Source organism: Marmota monax, unplaced genomic scaffold (assembly GCF_021218885.2).
Source record: "Marmota monax isolate L192 unplaced genomic scaffold, Marmota_monax_Labrador192_F-V1.1 WCK01_AAM20220418_F8-fsc00015, whole genome shotgun sequence".
Classification (NCBI taxonomy): domain Eukaryota; kingdom Metazoa; phylum Chordata; class Mammalia; order Rodentia; family Sciuridae; genus Marmota; species Marmota monax.
Window position 1 is genome coordinate 20,429,839 of NW_026692194.1, and position 15,844 is coordinate 20,445,682.

The following is a 15,844-nucleotide window of genomic DNA, read 5'->3' on the forward strand; positions in this document are numbered from 1 at the left end:
AGGTGAGGGTATGAGGGTCTTAAGCCCACTTCCCAGGTTTTCTCTTAGCACAGCCCAGTCATGCAGGAGCATGCAGGAGGGGCCTCCCTCGGGGGTCCTGCCATGCAGCGTGGATGGCTGGATGGAGACGGATCATGAGGTTGAAAGGGGCCTCTGTGTAACCAGGCCTGCGGGCTCACCTACCTGGAGAGACTCCCCACTCTGGAGGCCTTACCTTAAAGAGGGACATTCACACTGAAGCAAACTTGAAAAGAGAGAACACGTACACAAAGAGAAGTTTACTCGGCCGGCATTTCCCTCATTGCCTTTGGTGTTCACTGAGGATAGCTGGGTTTGGGGGGCGGCAGATCTCTCCCTTCTAGACTGGCTTTCCCCCATTCCAGCACTGAAATCCTGGGAGCATAATCTCAAAGCCTAATCCTTTAGGGGACAAGGAATGGGTATATAAGAAGGAATCCAGGAGCAAGGAGAAGCTCCCCAAGCTCAGCAAGATCAGGTGGTGTCCTTCAACCACACCAAACACATCACTCTGCCCTCCAGAAGCACAAGAGTTAACTGTGTCACTTTCAATGGTGATTAGATAACGCCACCGTCTTGGAAGGAAATCCCCACAGGACAGACCAGAGGCTTCCGTGCTTGGATGTTTTCTTTGGTACCAAAGGCTTTCTTATTACCCCCACCCACCAACTGTTGGGTACCTGCCATCAAACATCTTCCTCTGTGTACCGTCTCTCTAAAAAAAAAAAAAAAAAACCACCCCCAGAAAACTGATTGCAGTCCATGTTGGCACAAAGTTTTGGTTAGGTGTTGATAGTGTGCTGTTTGTGCAAAACCAGTTCAGAATGTGGGTGGAGAGGAGGAATATAAAGGGGAACTTAGAGGAGGGAAGATACACAAGACTGCTGGAATCATGATGAGAGCAAAATCTCCATGTTGAAGCGGAGGCCTCTGAAAGGTGTCCTGGGTGGGATTTAGTACAAAGGGGTGACAACCTGAAGCCAGGAAACCCACTTGCACTCATGACAACTAGTGAATCAGGGCAGGGGTTACTCAAGGAGGTTTAGGCGCCAAGGGAGCAGAAACTCTGCCTTAGCAAACCTCTCAGGAAGGTAAAAGCCTAGAGGGGACAGCCACCAGTGGAGGTATGTGATGAAAACCGACCAGAGGCCAAATTCCAGCCTGGAATCTGGACAATCTCCTTGGTGATATCTGCAGAGGGGTGAGGCTTCCTGTAGAGGGGCTGGCAGTCAGGCCTGGGAATGGTCCTTGTGATGCAGTCTCAGCCCCTGTGGGCATGAGCCAGGGCCCCAGTCTCCAGCTGAGCCAGCCTGGGCGGAGGGCAGGTTCCCTGTGCCTGTTAGGTCCTGCTGAAGTGGTCCCTCTATGGGGTGGGAGGTGGGAGGGTCAGGAACTCTGGATAAACGTGCCACTGTCTCTTGACTCTTCTTAACTGCTAGACTGGATGATGGGACCATTCCTAGCCTTACTTCCAGCACCTGACAAACCAACTGAGGAAACCAGTTCCTTCCTAAACCCCCTACCCGCTGTGACTCAGGCACCACACAGCCAACTGGAGTGGGGCAATGGCTACTGAACAGGTTTCTGGGGGACTGTGGCATTCTGGTGTGAGGTCAATGGGGCACAGCTTGGGAGCAATGGAGCTATCTGCAGACAGAGAAAACCGGAGCTCCCCCACATGCCCCAGGCACTTGACCAAACTGCCCTAGAGGTGTCCAGTGTTACCAGATGGGAGGTGCTGGGCACCGGTTTTCCTCGCCTGTTTAAAACGTGCCCAGTGCCCTTGCATCACTGCCAACTGCAAGGCTGGTGATGTTTGCTCATAGCCTTGATCTTTCCCTTCTCGTGGTGGCTTTTGTTTGATTTGAACCCTGTCTCTAAGATCCAGGATCCAAGAACCTCACATTGACCCTGGCTGCTAATAGTCCCTACAACCTGACTGCTTCTTCCCAATGCTGCATTCTGCATGCGCCTTCCTTCTCTCCTCTGTCAAAGTTCTTTCTTCTCCAGCTCTCCTAAGCAGGCACCTGTTGGGTCCTCACATTATAGGACACCTCAAGCCCAATGAAAATCAGTCCTGTGATGTAACCCTCAAGCCATTAGTAATAAAAGACTTCTGCAGGGCCATGCCTCAATTTCCCATGTCTCAATCTCCCCAGTGACCTCAGTGGGTGACCATCCTATGCTGAGCACAGAGTTGTCCTCACTGCTGCTATCTGGGCAGGGAGCACACCTACATCCCTGGGGTCCCCTGAGTTGGTTAGAGGGGGCAAGGGCCCATAAAAACCTGGTGTGAGCTTTCACACTGGTCCTGTGAGGTTTTCTGAGATGAGAGACACAGTATACCTATCACTGCAGTGGCTTTTTTTTTTAACTTAACATTTGTTTCTGCTAGACTGAAGCCCACAGATGGCGCATGCTGGTGCTGTTTCCACATTTCAGGAAAGTTTTCAACCAAGGGACTGAGTGGAGACACCTTCCTGAAGCTAACTAGATGCAAACTAGTTATTCTTTCCTTTGCCAATTTCTGTATTTCTTGTGCGAGAAATCTCAGGCCCCAAGGATGTGAATGTGATAAGATATTTAAATCGAAGTCTTTAAAGACCTCAGTAGGGTGCTCTGTAAGAACTGACGTGATTCAAAGTGTGGCCAGAAACACCACTTGCACAACGTTGCACACTTCCTCCAAGACGTTCTAAACCTTTCCTCCCAACTGAACTTGAACCAGCCTGATAAAGCCTTTCCCTGGCCCCAGCCCAGCATCAAGGATAACTGTGGAGGTTTGGGGGACAGAGCAACAGGATGCATACGAGACGGTTTCCATGGCGATGATGAGGAAGTCTTCAGGAAACTGATCAAGACACATTGTTGGGAGCTTTTGGATGGCCCACATCCTTTCTCTTGGTCAACCTCTCAGGGAGTGGGGAAGCCACCAAAAGCCCACCTGAGCACCCCAGCAAAGGAAGTGTGCAGAGCCCTGCTCTCCAGTCCCAGGCATGGGTTCTCATGATGCCCAAGGAAGGGAAGCCCTGGTCCCTGTGCTCCAGAGGCCCAGGGGAGGTGGAATCCCATCTAACCCCTTTGACACTGCTGTTTCTGGGAGGTTTCTCATACCTTTGCCCAGAGGAGCACTTTCACACCTGAAGGACTCCCTGCCTGTCTGAGCCAAGGTGAAGCTTACACGCTATTGGAAGAAGTCACATACCAGCCTCTTCTGTCTCTTCCACCCTCTCCTCCTCTTTCCTCTGCATGGGTTCTGCATGGCCCTTGGGCCCACAGTCTCCTTGCACCTGTTTCTCAGGTCCCTCCCCTCATTCTTCCCAGGCTCCATGGAGGATGGGCACTGATCGAAGTGTGACTCCTCTTAGAAGCTCTGCAGCTTCAATGGGCACCTAGTCTCAGTGTAAAGGCCGGAAGCTGGTGAGGAGCTGCTGGGACCAGGGCCCTGGAGCCCTGAGCCTCTCAGAACTGCTGAAATCCCAGGGCAGGTGCCTCCACTGGAGTTGAGTGAAAACTAGGTCAGGCCTGTGGCAATCAAGGTCCTGATACCTACTATACCCCAGGGAGAGACTCAGCTCCAGGAATCCATAGGTTGAAACGCCTTATAAAGCTCTCCCCTCTTTCCTCCCTCCCAGGTCTCTCTAGAGACTCTCTGGCTTCCTCTGGCCACATCAGCTTACTCCCCTGCTTACCTCCACCCTATGCCACGGGGAGGGGCCGCTCCATCCCTGTCTGGCCCACCTGGGGTGGGGTGCTCCTCAAACCTAGTTGAAAAGGGTTTTGCTGGCCTAGAGTCTCCATGTAAGTTCGTGCCATTTTGTAGATGGGCGCTGACATCTGATCAGCCATGATCTCATTCTGGTTTTCTGTTCATTGGGCCTGGGCTCTCCTTAGCTCCACTTCTCATTTTCCTTTGGGTTGAATTAACTTAGATTAAGTCTGAATTAAAATTCACCCTTAGATCTCAAGCTTTAATTTTTTTCTTTTTTCTCAGCAAGATCTTTGGTGACCTACTTCTTCCATTGGGTCAGAGGCTCAATCAATTTTGTCCTTCAAGACCACTCTGTGAGGCCCCCATCCCCAGCCCTCAGGCAGGCTAGTGCCTGCAGTGAGCCCCGTGGTAGCAGAGGAGCAGTCAGCTGAAGGGGATGGAGCCCTAAACCTTCCTCGTCTCCCAAACCCTCAGCACAGGCCTGGTGCTGGGGGCCCAGAGCTATGGAGAAATGGGCCAGAGTGGAGGAGATGTGAGCAAAGAACCTAAGTCTAGCCTGTCTCAAACTGTGTGCTCCCCCCAAAACATGCAAACCAAAGGAGGAAGCACATGAGGGACAGAGACAGAACAGGGGGTCCAGGCTTGGTTCACCCACCTCACTCTAGTCTGGCTGAGGCTAGGACCACACCCATCAGTTCAAGGGACCCTTGGAACATTTCTCAGAATTGCAGCACTACCAGTAATGGCTCCCCAGAAGCCCCCTCAGGTGGAGTGGAATTCTCTGCAGATCCACCAATTCCCTGAGGGTCTTTTCTGTACTTGGAAGTGGGAAGGGAGGGCTCTTCTGATAGGATGCAGTGGCTGAGGGCCCGCTGGGTGACCTTAGGTCTTCCCTGTCTGGGACCCCAGTCCCCTAGCTCTAGCCTTCTGCCTAATAGACTCTTCCCTTTTACCTTTCATCATCCCACTCCTTAAACTCATAGGAAACCCACCAGGTGGCCACCCCAATTCTCAAAACAAAACAACAGAATTAAGATCACACACACACACACACACACACCTGTACACGTACACACACATGCACACACACACACCTGCACACGTGCACACACACTCAGTCTCTGCTTTTCTCCTTCCTCTCAGGAGCACGCAGGGCCTCACTCCACTTCAGCAGAAGGCCACAGTCAAGACATGGCCCTTGTTTTCCAAGGCAAGCCCACACTGCACGTCTCCTCCTCTTTCCAACCTCTGAGCTGCAAGACCCTTCACTACCCACCGTGGTGACCGCCAAAGCAGCAGGCCTAAGGCTCTGGGGCTGTGGGTGACAGAAGGCAGAGGGAGGAGAGCGGGGCCGAGAAGGGGCTCTGGGACAGGGCCTACAGCAACAGTCCTCCACAGGGGAGACTCCCCGCAGGTCCCAGCGCACACTGGGTGCTAGTGGCACATAGTGACCATGACCAGCATTTAAATAAACTAACTTAAAAAACAACCCCATCTATCTTGTATCTCTACCGATCACAGGAAACCAGCATCATTTGTGATTTTTTAAAATCAAAATAAAGAAATAAACCTCAACTGGAATAACAAGTGTTCTCCTGGGGCCAACATCTTGGTTATGGATTCTCGGCCGTCAGTGCTTAGGGCCCAAGAGACTCTCTTAGGTGGGTCTCTGGGCCGCCTCCTGCCCAAGTCGCTTAGGCCGTGAAACGTGCCCCACAACACCCTTTGGGGGCACGCGCCACCTGTGCACCAGTGCAGGGCCCCACCCACGGGGTAGAGGGTGCTCGTGGTTCCACTTACAATTCTCGGTTTGAAGGGCGGCTTGATCTTCTTCTGCTCCAGGAGCACCCAATCGATCTCCTTGAAGAAGGGGTGCTGCTTGATGGCGTCTTCACCGTTCTGTGCAGCCACACAGCCCAGGCGCTTGTGGGGGTTCTTGGTCATGAACTGCAGGGAGGGGGACACAACACAGAATTACTCACAGAGCCTCGGTAGACACAGGTTGCAGGCAAGAGCCAGAAGTCAGCCCAGGTGGCATCCTCCATACCACCTCCCAGGACGGTGTTTTTAATCTTGTGGTTTGAGGGGCTTCCTTTCTCAGGGCATTCTGAGCGTGCACATGGACGTAGTGTGTGTCCAGTCTCCATTCTAAAGATAGCGTTTATGTTAATTCATTTCATCCTCACACAGTCCCATGACATACTATTATTATCTCTACTTTATAAAAGAGGTGCTTGAGGCACAGAATAATTAACTGGGTCAAGGTCACATAGCTAGCAAGCTGAGATGAGGATCTCAGGTTCTTGCTCACTCTCAGATACCCCCTCAGATTCAAGTCTTCCCATCAAGGTGACTAAGTGAGACAGCAATTCCTTTTTGAGGTTAAGGAAAGAAAGAAGACCAGGTATGCATGTGCACGCAAAATCATACCTCCTGTCCCTTTCCTTTTCCAGATCTGGCCCCTTCTCCCTTTTCAAATATCCGAATTTCCAATCTACAGGAAGTGTCAATGTAGGTTCAAGAGATAACAAAACAAGAAAACAAAAGGCTACTGATTTTCATTGCTTACATGTGAAACCATACTGATGTACTTTGTCCTTTCTAGATGGTGTCCTGTGACCCACACACCAGGGGAATTCATTTCTAGTAAATGGGTCAGAGGTTGGTAAATATTACTTTAATTGAGCAGCTTCTCATCTGCACCCTGCCAACCCTGATGGCCCTTTGCATCCTCTAACCTCTCCAGTCCTCAGGCATTTTCTACCAACCAGTCAAAATGCTGCCTCCTCTGGGAGCTTCTCCAGATTCTCTTCTCTGTCGATCCCTTGGGCCTCATATTTCTGGTTTACTTAAATTGTCATTCATCTAAATATATCTTTCCCTTGGTGACTTCTGGGATTTGGAAATCAGTCCCATCTGCCCAGCACCTGGCTTCATGTCTGCCTCCTACTGTGAGCTCAGTGAACTGTAATGAGTGAATTGGAGGCTGAAGCTTGGGCCTTAGGTCACTATGCTGAGGAAGAGAGACTGCATGATAGCGGCGTGTGGTTGCCCAGGTTGAGCACTGCATGACTCTGTGAGGCAAAAGGCCTTCTCTAGAGTCTTACACCATTTTCACACCGGCAGCTGTCCTCAGAGACACAGCCCAGTAGCCAGAGTAACAGAAAACCTGGTCTGGCTCTAAAACCAAGTGACAATGTGAGGAAGTGGAGTGTTCCAAGGCCGGGGGAGTAGAAGAGTCTTCTTCACCTACTCAGCTCTTCCTGGCCCCTCTCCTGGGAGGGGAAGTGTGGAGGTTCAGGAGGACATACATCCTAGGAAGTCTCCCTTGAGCCAGAGACTCTGGGTTCTGAATTCTCCCGGTCAAAGCTTCCCAACCTCAGTGCTCCTGACATTTCGGACCGGATACTTCTTTGTAGCAGGAATTCTCCTGTGTGTCGTGGGCTGTTTAGCAGCAACTCTGGCCTTTGCCCTTCACGTGCCAGAAGCAACCCTCTCACACCCTGAGTTGTGTCTGCTAAAAATCTCTCCAGGCACTGCTGACTATGGGCCTTGGGCAGACACACATGGCCCCCAGTGGAGAACTGCTGCTCCGTCAGCCAGAGTGAGCAGCTTTGCCACTGTGCTGGCAGGAAGGCTCATGGGTTGTGTCAGGGCTGGGGGGCGGGGTGGTGCCGCTTGGTGGGACATGGTGTCCTGGCTGCTGTGGGTGCTACAGGCCATTCCTCAGCCCATCAGCTGACCTGGAACCAGATGGGGCTCTGGGAACGAGAGCAGGAGAAAGCTCCCATCTCTTCCCCAAGAGGGCGAAGGTCCTCTGTGGTGGAGCCTCATGGCAGCTGCCCTCACACGGCAGCTCCACAGTGAAGGAACAGGGGTAATGAAAGTAGACACATCTGTCAAGAGATGCCATTGAAGGGAAAAGGCAAGATCCCTCATTGGGAGGAAAACAAAATACATGCAACAGCTTTTGAAAGTCTGTCTAAAAAAGGTAAAGAAATAAGAATTGGTATCTGCATTTGCTTGCATATACCTAAGGAAATTCTGGAAGGGTCTATAAAAATCTAAAAACAGAATCACTCACAGGTAGGTGTGAGAAACAGGCAGATGGGAGAAGGAATGATACAGAGAACTTTCCTTGCATCCCACTTTATACATTTCCCTTTAAAAAACAAACAAACAAACAAAAAACCAAAATAAAACCTATTCCAAACAGCAAGCAAATAATGACACAAGCAAAGCCCTATGTATAAACTAGAGGAAAGAACAGAATTCATTTTGCAAAGTTGGATGGTGCAGTCCCCTAAGCCAGATTCCCTCTTGTGGGAGGTCATTCTGCCAAAGGCTCGTGAAGGGAAGTCAACATGGAAGAGGCTAGAGAAAAGTGAGGCCCCCAGAGCCCCCTGTGGGTACCAGCTGAGTGCTGGCCTGGCAGGTGCTCAGGACTCGTTGGTTAAAATCCCCTCTCTCCTTCCTGCCGACATGTCAGTCTCCATTCTTCCCCAGGAGCTGGGATGGTGATGGGGATGCCATCACTTGAGGATACAAGGGACACGCTCTGGGTCCTCCTGGAGCATGCAGAAGAGTAAAGGAGGCCGAGAGACACCAGTAATCACCCAAGAGAATCAATTAATTGTGATGAATGGCACAAGAGAAGCCCAGCCGGCTGCCAGCCTGTAACAGGGAGGGGCCCCTCTGAAGCAGGGAAGTTGGCGAAGGGTTCCCTAAGGCAACAACATTAAGAAGGAGACCCGAAGGAGGAGCAAGAAGTACCCAGGCAAAAGGAGGAGGTGGAGAGTGGACAGGCAGTAGGCTGGCTGCAGGGGTGCAGAGCAGGAAAGCACAGGCACTCGGGCCAATGTGCCAGAGCAGAGCCCCTGAGGGAGAATGGCAGGGCGGTAGCCAGGGTCCCCTGTGTGATCTTGCAGGCTTCATTGAAGACATGGGTCAAGGCTGAATTTTAAATAGGGCATGAGGTCCGAGATGCTTGAAGACAGAGATGGCAAGAAGGCAGCAGGGGGCCCTGTGAGGAGATCCTGCAGTTCCCCAAAGGACAGCTTGAACTCAGGTGGCAGAGGTGGAGCACAGAGAAACGTAACCAGAATGAAACATTTTCAGAGGGAGAAGGCCTTGACTGACAGGCTGTTGGAGGAAGAGAAGGTGATGTCAAGCAGAGCGCCCACATTTCCAGCTCTGCAGGCAGGAGGGTGGGGTGTCATTTACTGAGCCAGGGAGCTTGGGAGCATGCAGATTTGAGGGGGTAATCATGAGCTCAGTCTGGGGTTGCACTGAATATGAGGGGCCTCTGGACAGCTGGGTGGAGGTGTGGAGGAGGGAACTGAGAACATGGGCCTGCAAACTGCAAGTGGGTGGGGCTGGAACACAGCCCTGAGCTGTGGGCTTCACTGACGTTGCTGGTGCAGAGCACAGGGGAAGAAGGGGAGAGCACTGGGCTATGGGCGAGCCCAGGGACAGAGGAGAACCGGGGCTCAGTCCTGAAGAAAGAGCCATGCATGACAGACTTCACTCATGAAGGGATCCAATGAGCTAATGAGTGACATCAGCAAGGAACTGGTAAGGGCAGGGCCCAAAGACTGGCTCTCCAGAGTGACCATGCGAGGGTTTGCTGTGGTTCCTGACTTTCTTCTAATTCAACGAGTTATAATCATTTAACATGGAGAGATTTTACATAAAAATCTGGATTTTAGTCAGGCAAGGTGGCGCATGCCTATAATCCCAGAAGCTCAGGAGGCTGAGGCAGGAGGATCACAAGTTCAAAGCCAGCCTCAGCAAAAGCGAGGTGCTAAGTAACTCAGCGAAACCCTGTCTCTAAATAAAATACAAAATAGGGCTGGGGATGTGGCTCAGTGGTCTAGTGTCCCTGAGTTCAATCCCTGGTAGCTTCCTAGCCTCCAATGCCACCACCACCCCCCTCCCCAAAAAAAAAAAATCTGGATTTCAGGCTTTGAAAGGCAGCAGCCAGGGAATGGACACCACTGAGGTAGGTGAGTGCTCCCTAACTTAGTCTGCTACCTACCTAAACCAGGTCAACTGTTCCATCGCCTACTTGGTTGAACTTTGCAATCTGTGGCAAAAGCAAGAAGCAGAGCGCTAAAAGCTGCTGCCTTCCATGTTTCAAAGACTCTCTGGCAGCGCCTGCAGTGTGCCTCAGGCCTCAGGTGCAGCCATGAAATAAAGTGACAAAAACTCCTGCCCTCATGGAGCTTACCTTCTCATGGAAGAAAAGTGCTAAACATAAAAATAAACACAATACATAATTCACAGAGAATACTGGGAAGTGGAAAATGCTATCAGGAATAAATGGAGCAGGAAGGAGGGCACAGAGAAGAGGGTACACAAGTTTTATTTTTTCAAGGGCTGGGGGAGGACAGAGTAGCCTCATTGAGAAGTCGCTCTGGGGCCAACACTTGAAAATATCCACTGATGTGTCCCCACACGCAGGGGCAGCAGAGGAAGAGGAAGCAAAGGAGTGGAGAAGCTGCCCAAATGCCAGGGAGAGCAGGGCCAAGTGCCAGAGCGCAAGGACAAAGAGGGCCTTTAACACAGAGGAGCTCAGCTGCGTCAGTGAATGTGGTTGGGAGGCACCAGGGCCAGGGGTCCCGGAGCCACAGGGAGCCACAGGAGGCCGAGGAGGAACAGGGGGTGAAGCAACGGAGGCAGGTGTGTGTGTGCCCCAGAAACCTGCTCAAGGATTTTACATCTGGTTAAACTTTTCACACGAATTAATTAATTAAGACAAGTGATGCTGATTTCCCATCTATTATAGGGACTGATAATTTCTTCATAAAATATGCGTGATTAAGTAAAGATTGGGAGTCATGAAAAGAACAAGGAAAGCAAATGATGAAACACAGAGTTTTCGAATATGGCAGGTTTGGTGGATGCCACCTGTTCAACTGCTGTGCTTTGGAGCATCCTGATAGAAGAAAGAAGCCAGGACTGGAAATGGAGATTCCAGGACTGTCACCCTCGCCCCGCTTCAGCCCAGCAAGGTGACCTTGGGCAAACTGGTTGCCATCCCTGCACGGAGGGAACGTCACTTACTAGACCTGGTACCAATGTCATTACATTGCAGAAATGGCTATGTTGAGAAAGTACAGTTTTTCACCTGTGAGGGGTCATTGGCAGGGCAGGGACAGGCTCCACTGTGTCTGAATACAGCATGGCTGCCCGGACCTTGAGTGGACATCATCTTTTCTGGTTGGCTACTTAGGCATTGTGATGCTGTCATGGACACCAGCTGGGCTGTCCTCCCTGCCTTTCACTCCTCTCTCTTCTGCAGAGGAGGCTTCAATGCACACAGGCCTCTCTCTGGTGGCAGAGAAGCAGGCGGACTTAGCCTGAGTGTGAGGAGCAGAGGGGATGACCCAGGCTGGGCTGGATCTGTTCCCTCTGAGATGCTGGGGGACACAGACGCACATAGTGTACCATCTCAGGAAACCCAGACACACGCTGTCCCTTTCCCACAAGCAGAGCCACTGTCCCAGGCCCCCTTCTCTGCAGCAGTGTCTGAACCCTGCCTGAACTCCCCACGGGGGCTGTTTTAACTCGTCTCTCATCCAGTGGTGAGAAGAGGTGTTGGGGGGGTCTATGTGCGTGTGTGGTGGGGGGCAAGGAGCCCCAGGGGCAGGTCAGGGGCAATGACTCACGGCTTTCAAGATGCTGACGGCCTCCTTGCTGAGCCAGACTGGGTACAGCACATCATCATGGAGGATGGACTCAAACAGGTCGTCCTCATTGTCAGCCTCAAAGGGGGGCTGCCCAGCCATCATCTCATACATCAGCACTCCCAGGGCCCACCAGTCCACTGAGGGGCCATATTCCAACTCCTGCAGGATCTGTTCAGAAAACAGGCAACATTAGGGACCACACCAAAGAATGTCCCCCACCCAATGCAACACCCGTGCCACCAATGCCCGTGGGGAGGTCTGCATCTCTGACTCACTCCCCTACAGCGTGGAGCCCTGTCGGGTTACCTGGGGGCTGGGGCGTCTAAAGCAGCAAGCTCCAAGAAGTGGGCTGGGATGCACTTTGTCAGAGGCTGACTGTCACCTCTCCAATAGTCTGTCCTTCAGTGGGAACAAATGGCTGCTTCTCTGAGCTCCAGATGAAGTCCTTGATTTGCATTCAGGGTTATGTTTTAAAAAAATGCATATCTCAACACTAAAATCAGGGTCAGGAGAGCAAAGATGCAGACTGAGAGAGACACAAGCAAGCTGTGAGTGGCCGATTCAGGTCTCTATCTCACACAGCCCCTTGGCATGCTCAGTCCACCCAGGGAAAGGTAACAGGAATCTCAGTCTGTCCCTAAATGGTGACAATGTTGGATTTACCTGGGCCCTGTGCTCCTGGGAAGGAAATTACTGAAAATAAGCCTTCCCATCTCCTTTGTCCCCTACCCACGAAGGACCCAGTCTGCTCTACATAGACCCATCTCCATTGTTCCTCATGACTCCTGCGAGACTCACTGATGAACTCCTCATTTACCTGCCTCTAACAATCCCCAGACCCCTTCCATTTTTTTTTTTTTTTTTTGAGATCAGCCTCATGAATGAATGTTCTCCTTACTTCCATAGCCAGAGCCCAATTATCTTTTTGATTGTCTGGTACAACTTTGTCTTTGGCAATAGTTACTGGTCTTCCTGATGCTCTCTTGGTCTCTCTCTCTCTTTTCCTCTGTCCAAATGTACAGAGTCAAAATCACTTAGATTAAATGCATACATGACATGCTAGAACATTCTTCCAGAGCAATCCTAAATTGCTGGGGAGTAAATAGGAAGACTTGAGTAAAAGTATCTAAAACACTCATGCAGTTTAGGAATCTTCTCAATTAGGAATGAAAAAGAAGTAAGAAATGCAGCCAACTCTAAATTATTTGGGGCTAGTCACCTGCTTCGATAGTACCTATAGTACTGCCAAGGGATTAGTGCGTTGTATCTGTAAGGTCAGAGCTACTGGTCCCACCACCCTGAGGAGCCATTGATTCCACTCTGTTCCAGAGTCAAAGTCAGCTCCTTCTCAACCTTGTGAGATCCAGCACCTCACCTGGTTCACCACGGCTTATTGGCACTACCAGTTTCTGTCCTTTGAGGTCATGGTTATGCCCTATTCTCCTCCAAAAAGCGTTCCTGGATTTCCTCAGCTCTTTCTCCTATCTCCTGAAGTCCCTGCCAGTTCCTAAGATATGCAAGTGCTTCAAACATGTTATTGCATTTTTAGCTGTTTCCAAGGTCAGCTGTCTCCCCAGGGCTTTCTAAAGCACTGGAGCAAGGGTTCTAGCATTCTTCTGAGCCCGCCATCATGACCAGCCCATTCCAGTGCTCAAGAATATATAACATTGTGTGATACATAATTTTTGTATCTACCGCTGTGTGTATCTTACTGGGTGTAACTTGTTAACTCCTGGGTTCAGGGGGGCTTTAGGTGATAAGATGGCCCCACTTTAGCCTCAGGGAGGTGGGACAGCTGGGGTCTGTGCTTCTGCGGAGTGGTGACAAGACCTCCAGGTGGTTCGTGTGTGCTAAGACGAAAGATGGTGCTGTGAGAACCACAGAGTGATCCTATCTACCCTTCCCCAACCCCTTCAAAGTCTTCTTGTTTTGAGTGGCATTTATTAAATGTCTTTCGTGCTTGGGTCTAATTACCTGCTCTTAATTTCATGTTGGCAACAGAGCTGGTGAGAGGGCAAGGCTTTGTAAGCCATGGGAGGATCTGGCATGGCAGCCAATCCCTCGAGTAGGTCAGAGCTGGGGTAGGAGACAGGGCAGGTGTTGGGCCTAATGACACTAGGTGTTGCCCAGGATGGGCAGCCACTTCCTGGGGAACAGGGCCAGGCATGGAGAAAGGAGAGGTGGGCCAGAGGAGCTAGCCAAGTGTTTGTGGTGGAAGAGAAGCTATAGGCTGAGCTGAACCCTCAGAAGATGGCTCTGGTTTCAGGGTTGGACTCTCTTATTTGAATAGAGGCTGTGCCTTCAGAAGCACGCCCCTGCTTTAATCTCATCAGATTCTCAAAACACCCTGCTGAGATGGGCAGGGTCAGCATGAAGATTCTCATTTGAAAGACAGGAACCAAAGGCTCAGAAGTCTCAGGACTTACTTCATCAAGGGATCAAGGGCACATGGGGGCATTCTGGCATGTTTTTCTTGCCTCATTACATAATCTAACAATGAAGATAATGGAGCCACCAGTAAGCCAGGGGTCACTGTGGGCCAGGCACCATGCTAAGAACTTTGGAGGGATAATTTTTTTTTTTTTTTTTTTTTTTTTTTTAGAGAGAGAGAGAGAGAGGGAGAGAGAGAGAATTTTAATATTTAGTTTTTAGTTATCGGCGGACACAACATCTTTGTTTGTATGTGGTGCTGAGGATCGAATCCGGGCCGCACGCATGCCAGGCGAGCGCGCTACCGCTTGAGCCACATCCCCAGCCCCTGGAGGGATAATTTTATTTAATCTTTACACTAGCCCTTGATAAAGACAGTGACCCCTTACTTTATCAGCTGTACTCTGCCTGCCATAAGACCAGGGATGTCTGCCATTTCTGGTGTCATGGCGATCCTGTGCAGTGGGCATGCTGGATAGCGCAGGAAGGAAGAGTGGCAGCACCTCATTATAAACACACATCAGAGTCTCCTCAGTGGGGTGCTTTGGGCTGAATGGGTGTTTTGTCCATTGTAAAGTGAGGTTTGTCTTGGGTGGGGTCCTTAAATACTACACTGGAGTGTCAATCCTTCCATTCTGACATGGACGCAGAGGAATTCGAACCAAGCATTGTCATGATAAAGGATAAATGAGGACAGGGCACAGTGGCACACACCTGTAATCCCAGAGGCTCGGGAGGCTGAGGTAGGAGGATGAGAGTCCAAAGCCAGCCTCAGCAAAAGCGAGGTACTAAGTAACTCAGTGAGACCCTGTCTCTAAATAAAATACAAAATAGGGCTGGGGATGTGGCTCAGAGGTTGAATGCCTCCAAGCTCAATCCCTGGTTCCAAAATAAATAAGTAAATGAGGAAGATGGGAAAACCAGGTCCCAATGGAGTGTTCTCACTTCCATTTATCTCTTCTTGAAGGTTCAAGCGAAAAGACTAGCAGAGAGATCAAAATTGTTACTGTTTGGATCTCTTAGAATATTAAGGCTCTAAAGAGAATTTACCTATTACAACTCACCTGTCTCACTTCTAGGCCCTCCCCAGGCCTCCCCAGCTGTGGTCTGGCCTGTGAAGACCCTCAGCTGTCCATCCCTTGTTCTCTGTCTTCTGATCTGTACTGTGGTTGCCATTCTTCTTCCTGGGACAGGTCTGATTAGGACCTTCCTCCAGAACAACCCTTAGTGGGTCCCCAGTTCCTACAGAATCAAGCCATATCCCTAGGCCCTTTAGCTAATCTTGTTCATTATTACAAATGCTAAGGAACCTCTGCTCATGCTACACTATTTAACTTTCCTTAAAAAGACCAAAGTGTTTTTATTCCTTGGCCTTTGTTCATGTTGAAATATCCAAGTTCCCATTCATTCATTCAACCAACCATTACTAAGAACCTGATTTGTGTGCTGGATCCTGGGAGTACCTAGATTGGAAACACATACTCTGCCTTGAAAGGATTCAGAACTTCTACCCCGACTCTGTTTCTTTTCTGATCCTCTTGTTTGCAGGGATGTTCTCCCACCCCTACAGCCACAGGAAATCATTATTCTTTACAATTCAGTTCATCCTTCAGGTGCTCCAAAGAAGCCCTCCCAAGTCCCTGAGGATACCATCTTTTTTATATACCAATTTATTCTGCTTAATTACCTGTTGACTTATCTGTCACTCCCTCTAGGCCAAAAGTTTCCTTAGAAGAAGGAGATTTTTACCCAAACTCAGTCAATTTTTTACCCCAACGCTGCTTGTATCTAGCAAGTACTCAAACAATGCCTATTAGGAGAAAATGAAATCCGAATGTGCTAATATCTCTCCGAATGTGCAATGCTTAATGAGATTGGTGCTTCCTTCCCATCTTACATGTCTCAGAGCTTTCAAGATCATTTTGATTAAGTGTCATGATAGGCCTAGCTTAAATCTGAATCATCCACAAACACTATGTTTCTCTTGGGTTAG

At 50.2% G+C, this 15,844-nt stretch overlaps 1 protein-coding gene across 1 annotated transcript in view; it reads right to left on the reverse strand.

Moving 5' to 3' along the window:
• Prkce (protein kinase C epsilon) overlaps positions 1 to 15,844 on the reverse strand; it is a 486,225-nt gene that overhangs the window by 21,825 nt on the left and 448,556 nt on the right. The window contains exons 13-14 of the mRNA XM_046424887.2: positions 11,401 to 11,589; positions 5,531 to 5,677 (exon numbers count right to left, since the gene is read on the reverse strand). Of these exons, the coding sequence (XP_046280843.1) occupies positions 5,531 to 5,677; positions 11,401 to 11,589 (336 nt within the window). The remainder of the gene's footprint in view (positions 1 to 5,530; positions 5,678 to 11,400; positions 11,590 to 15,844) is intronic.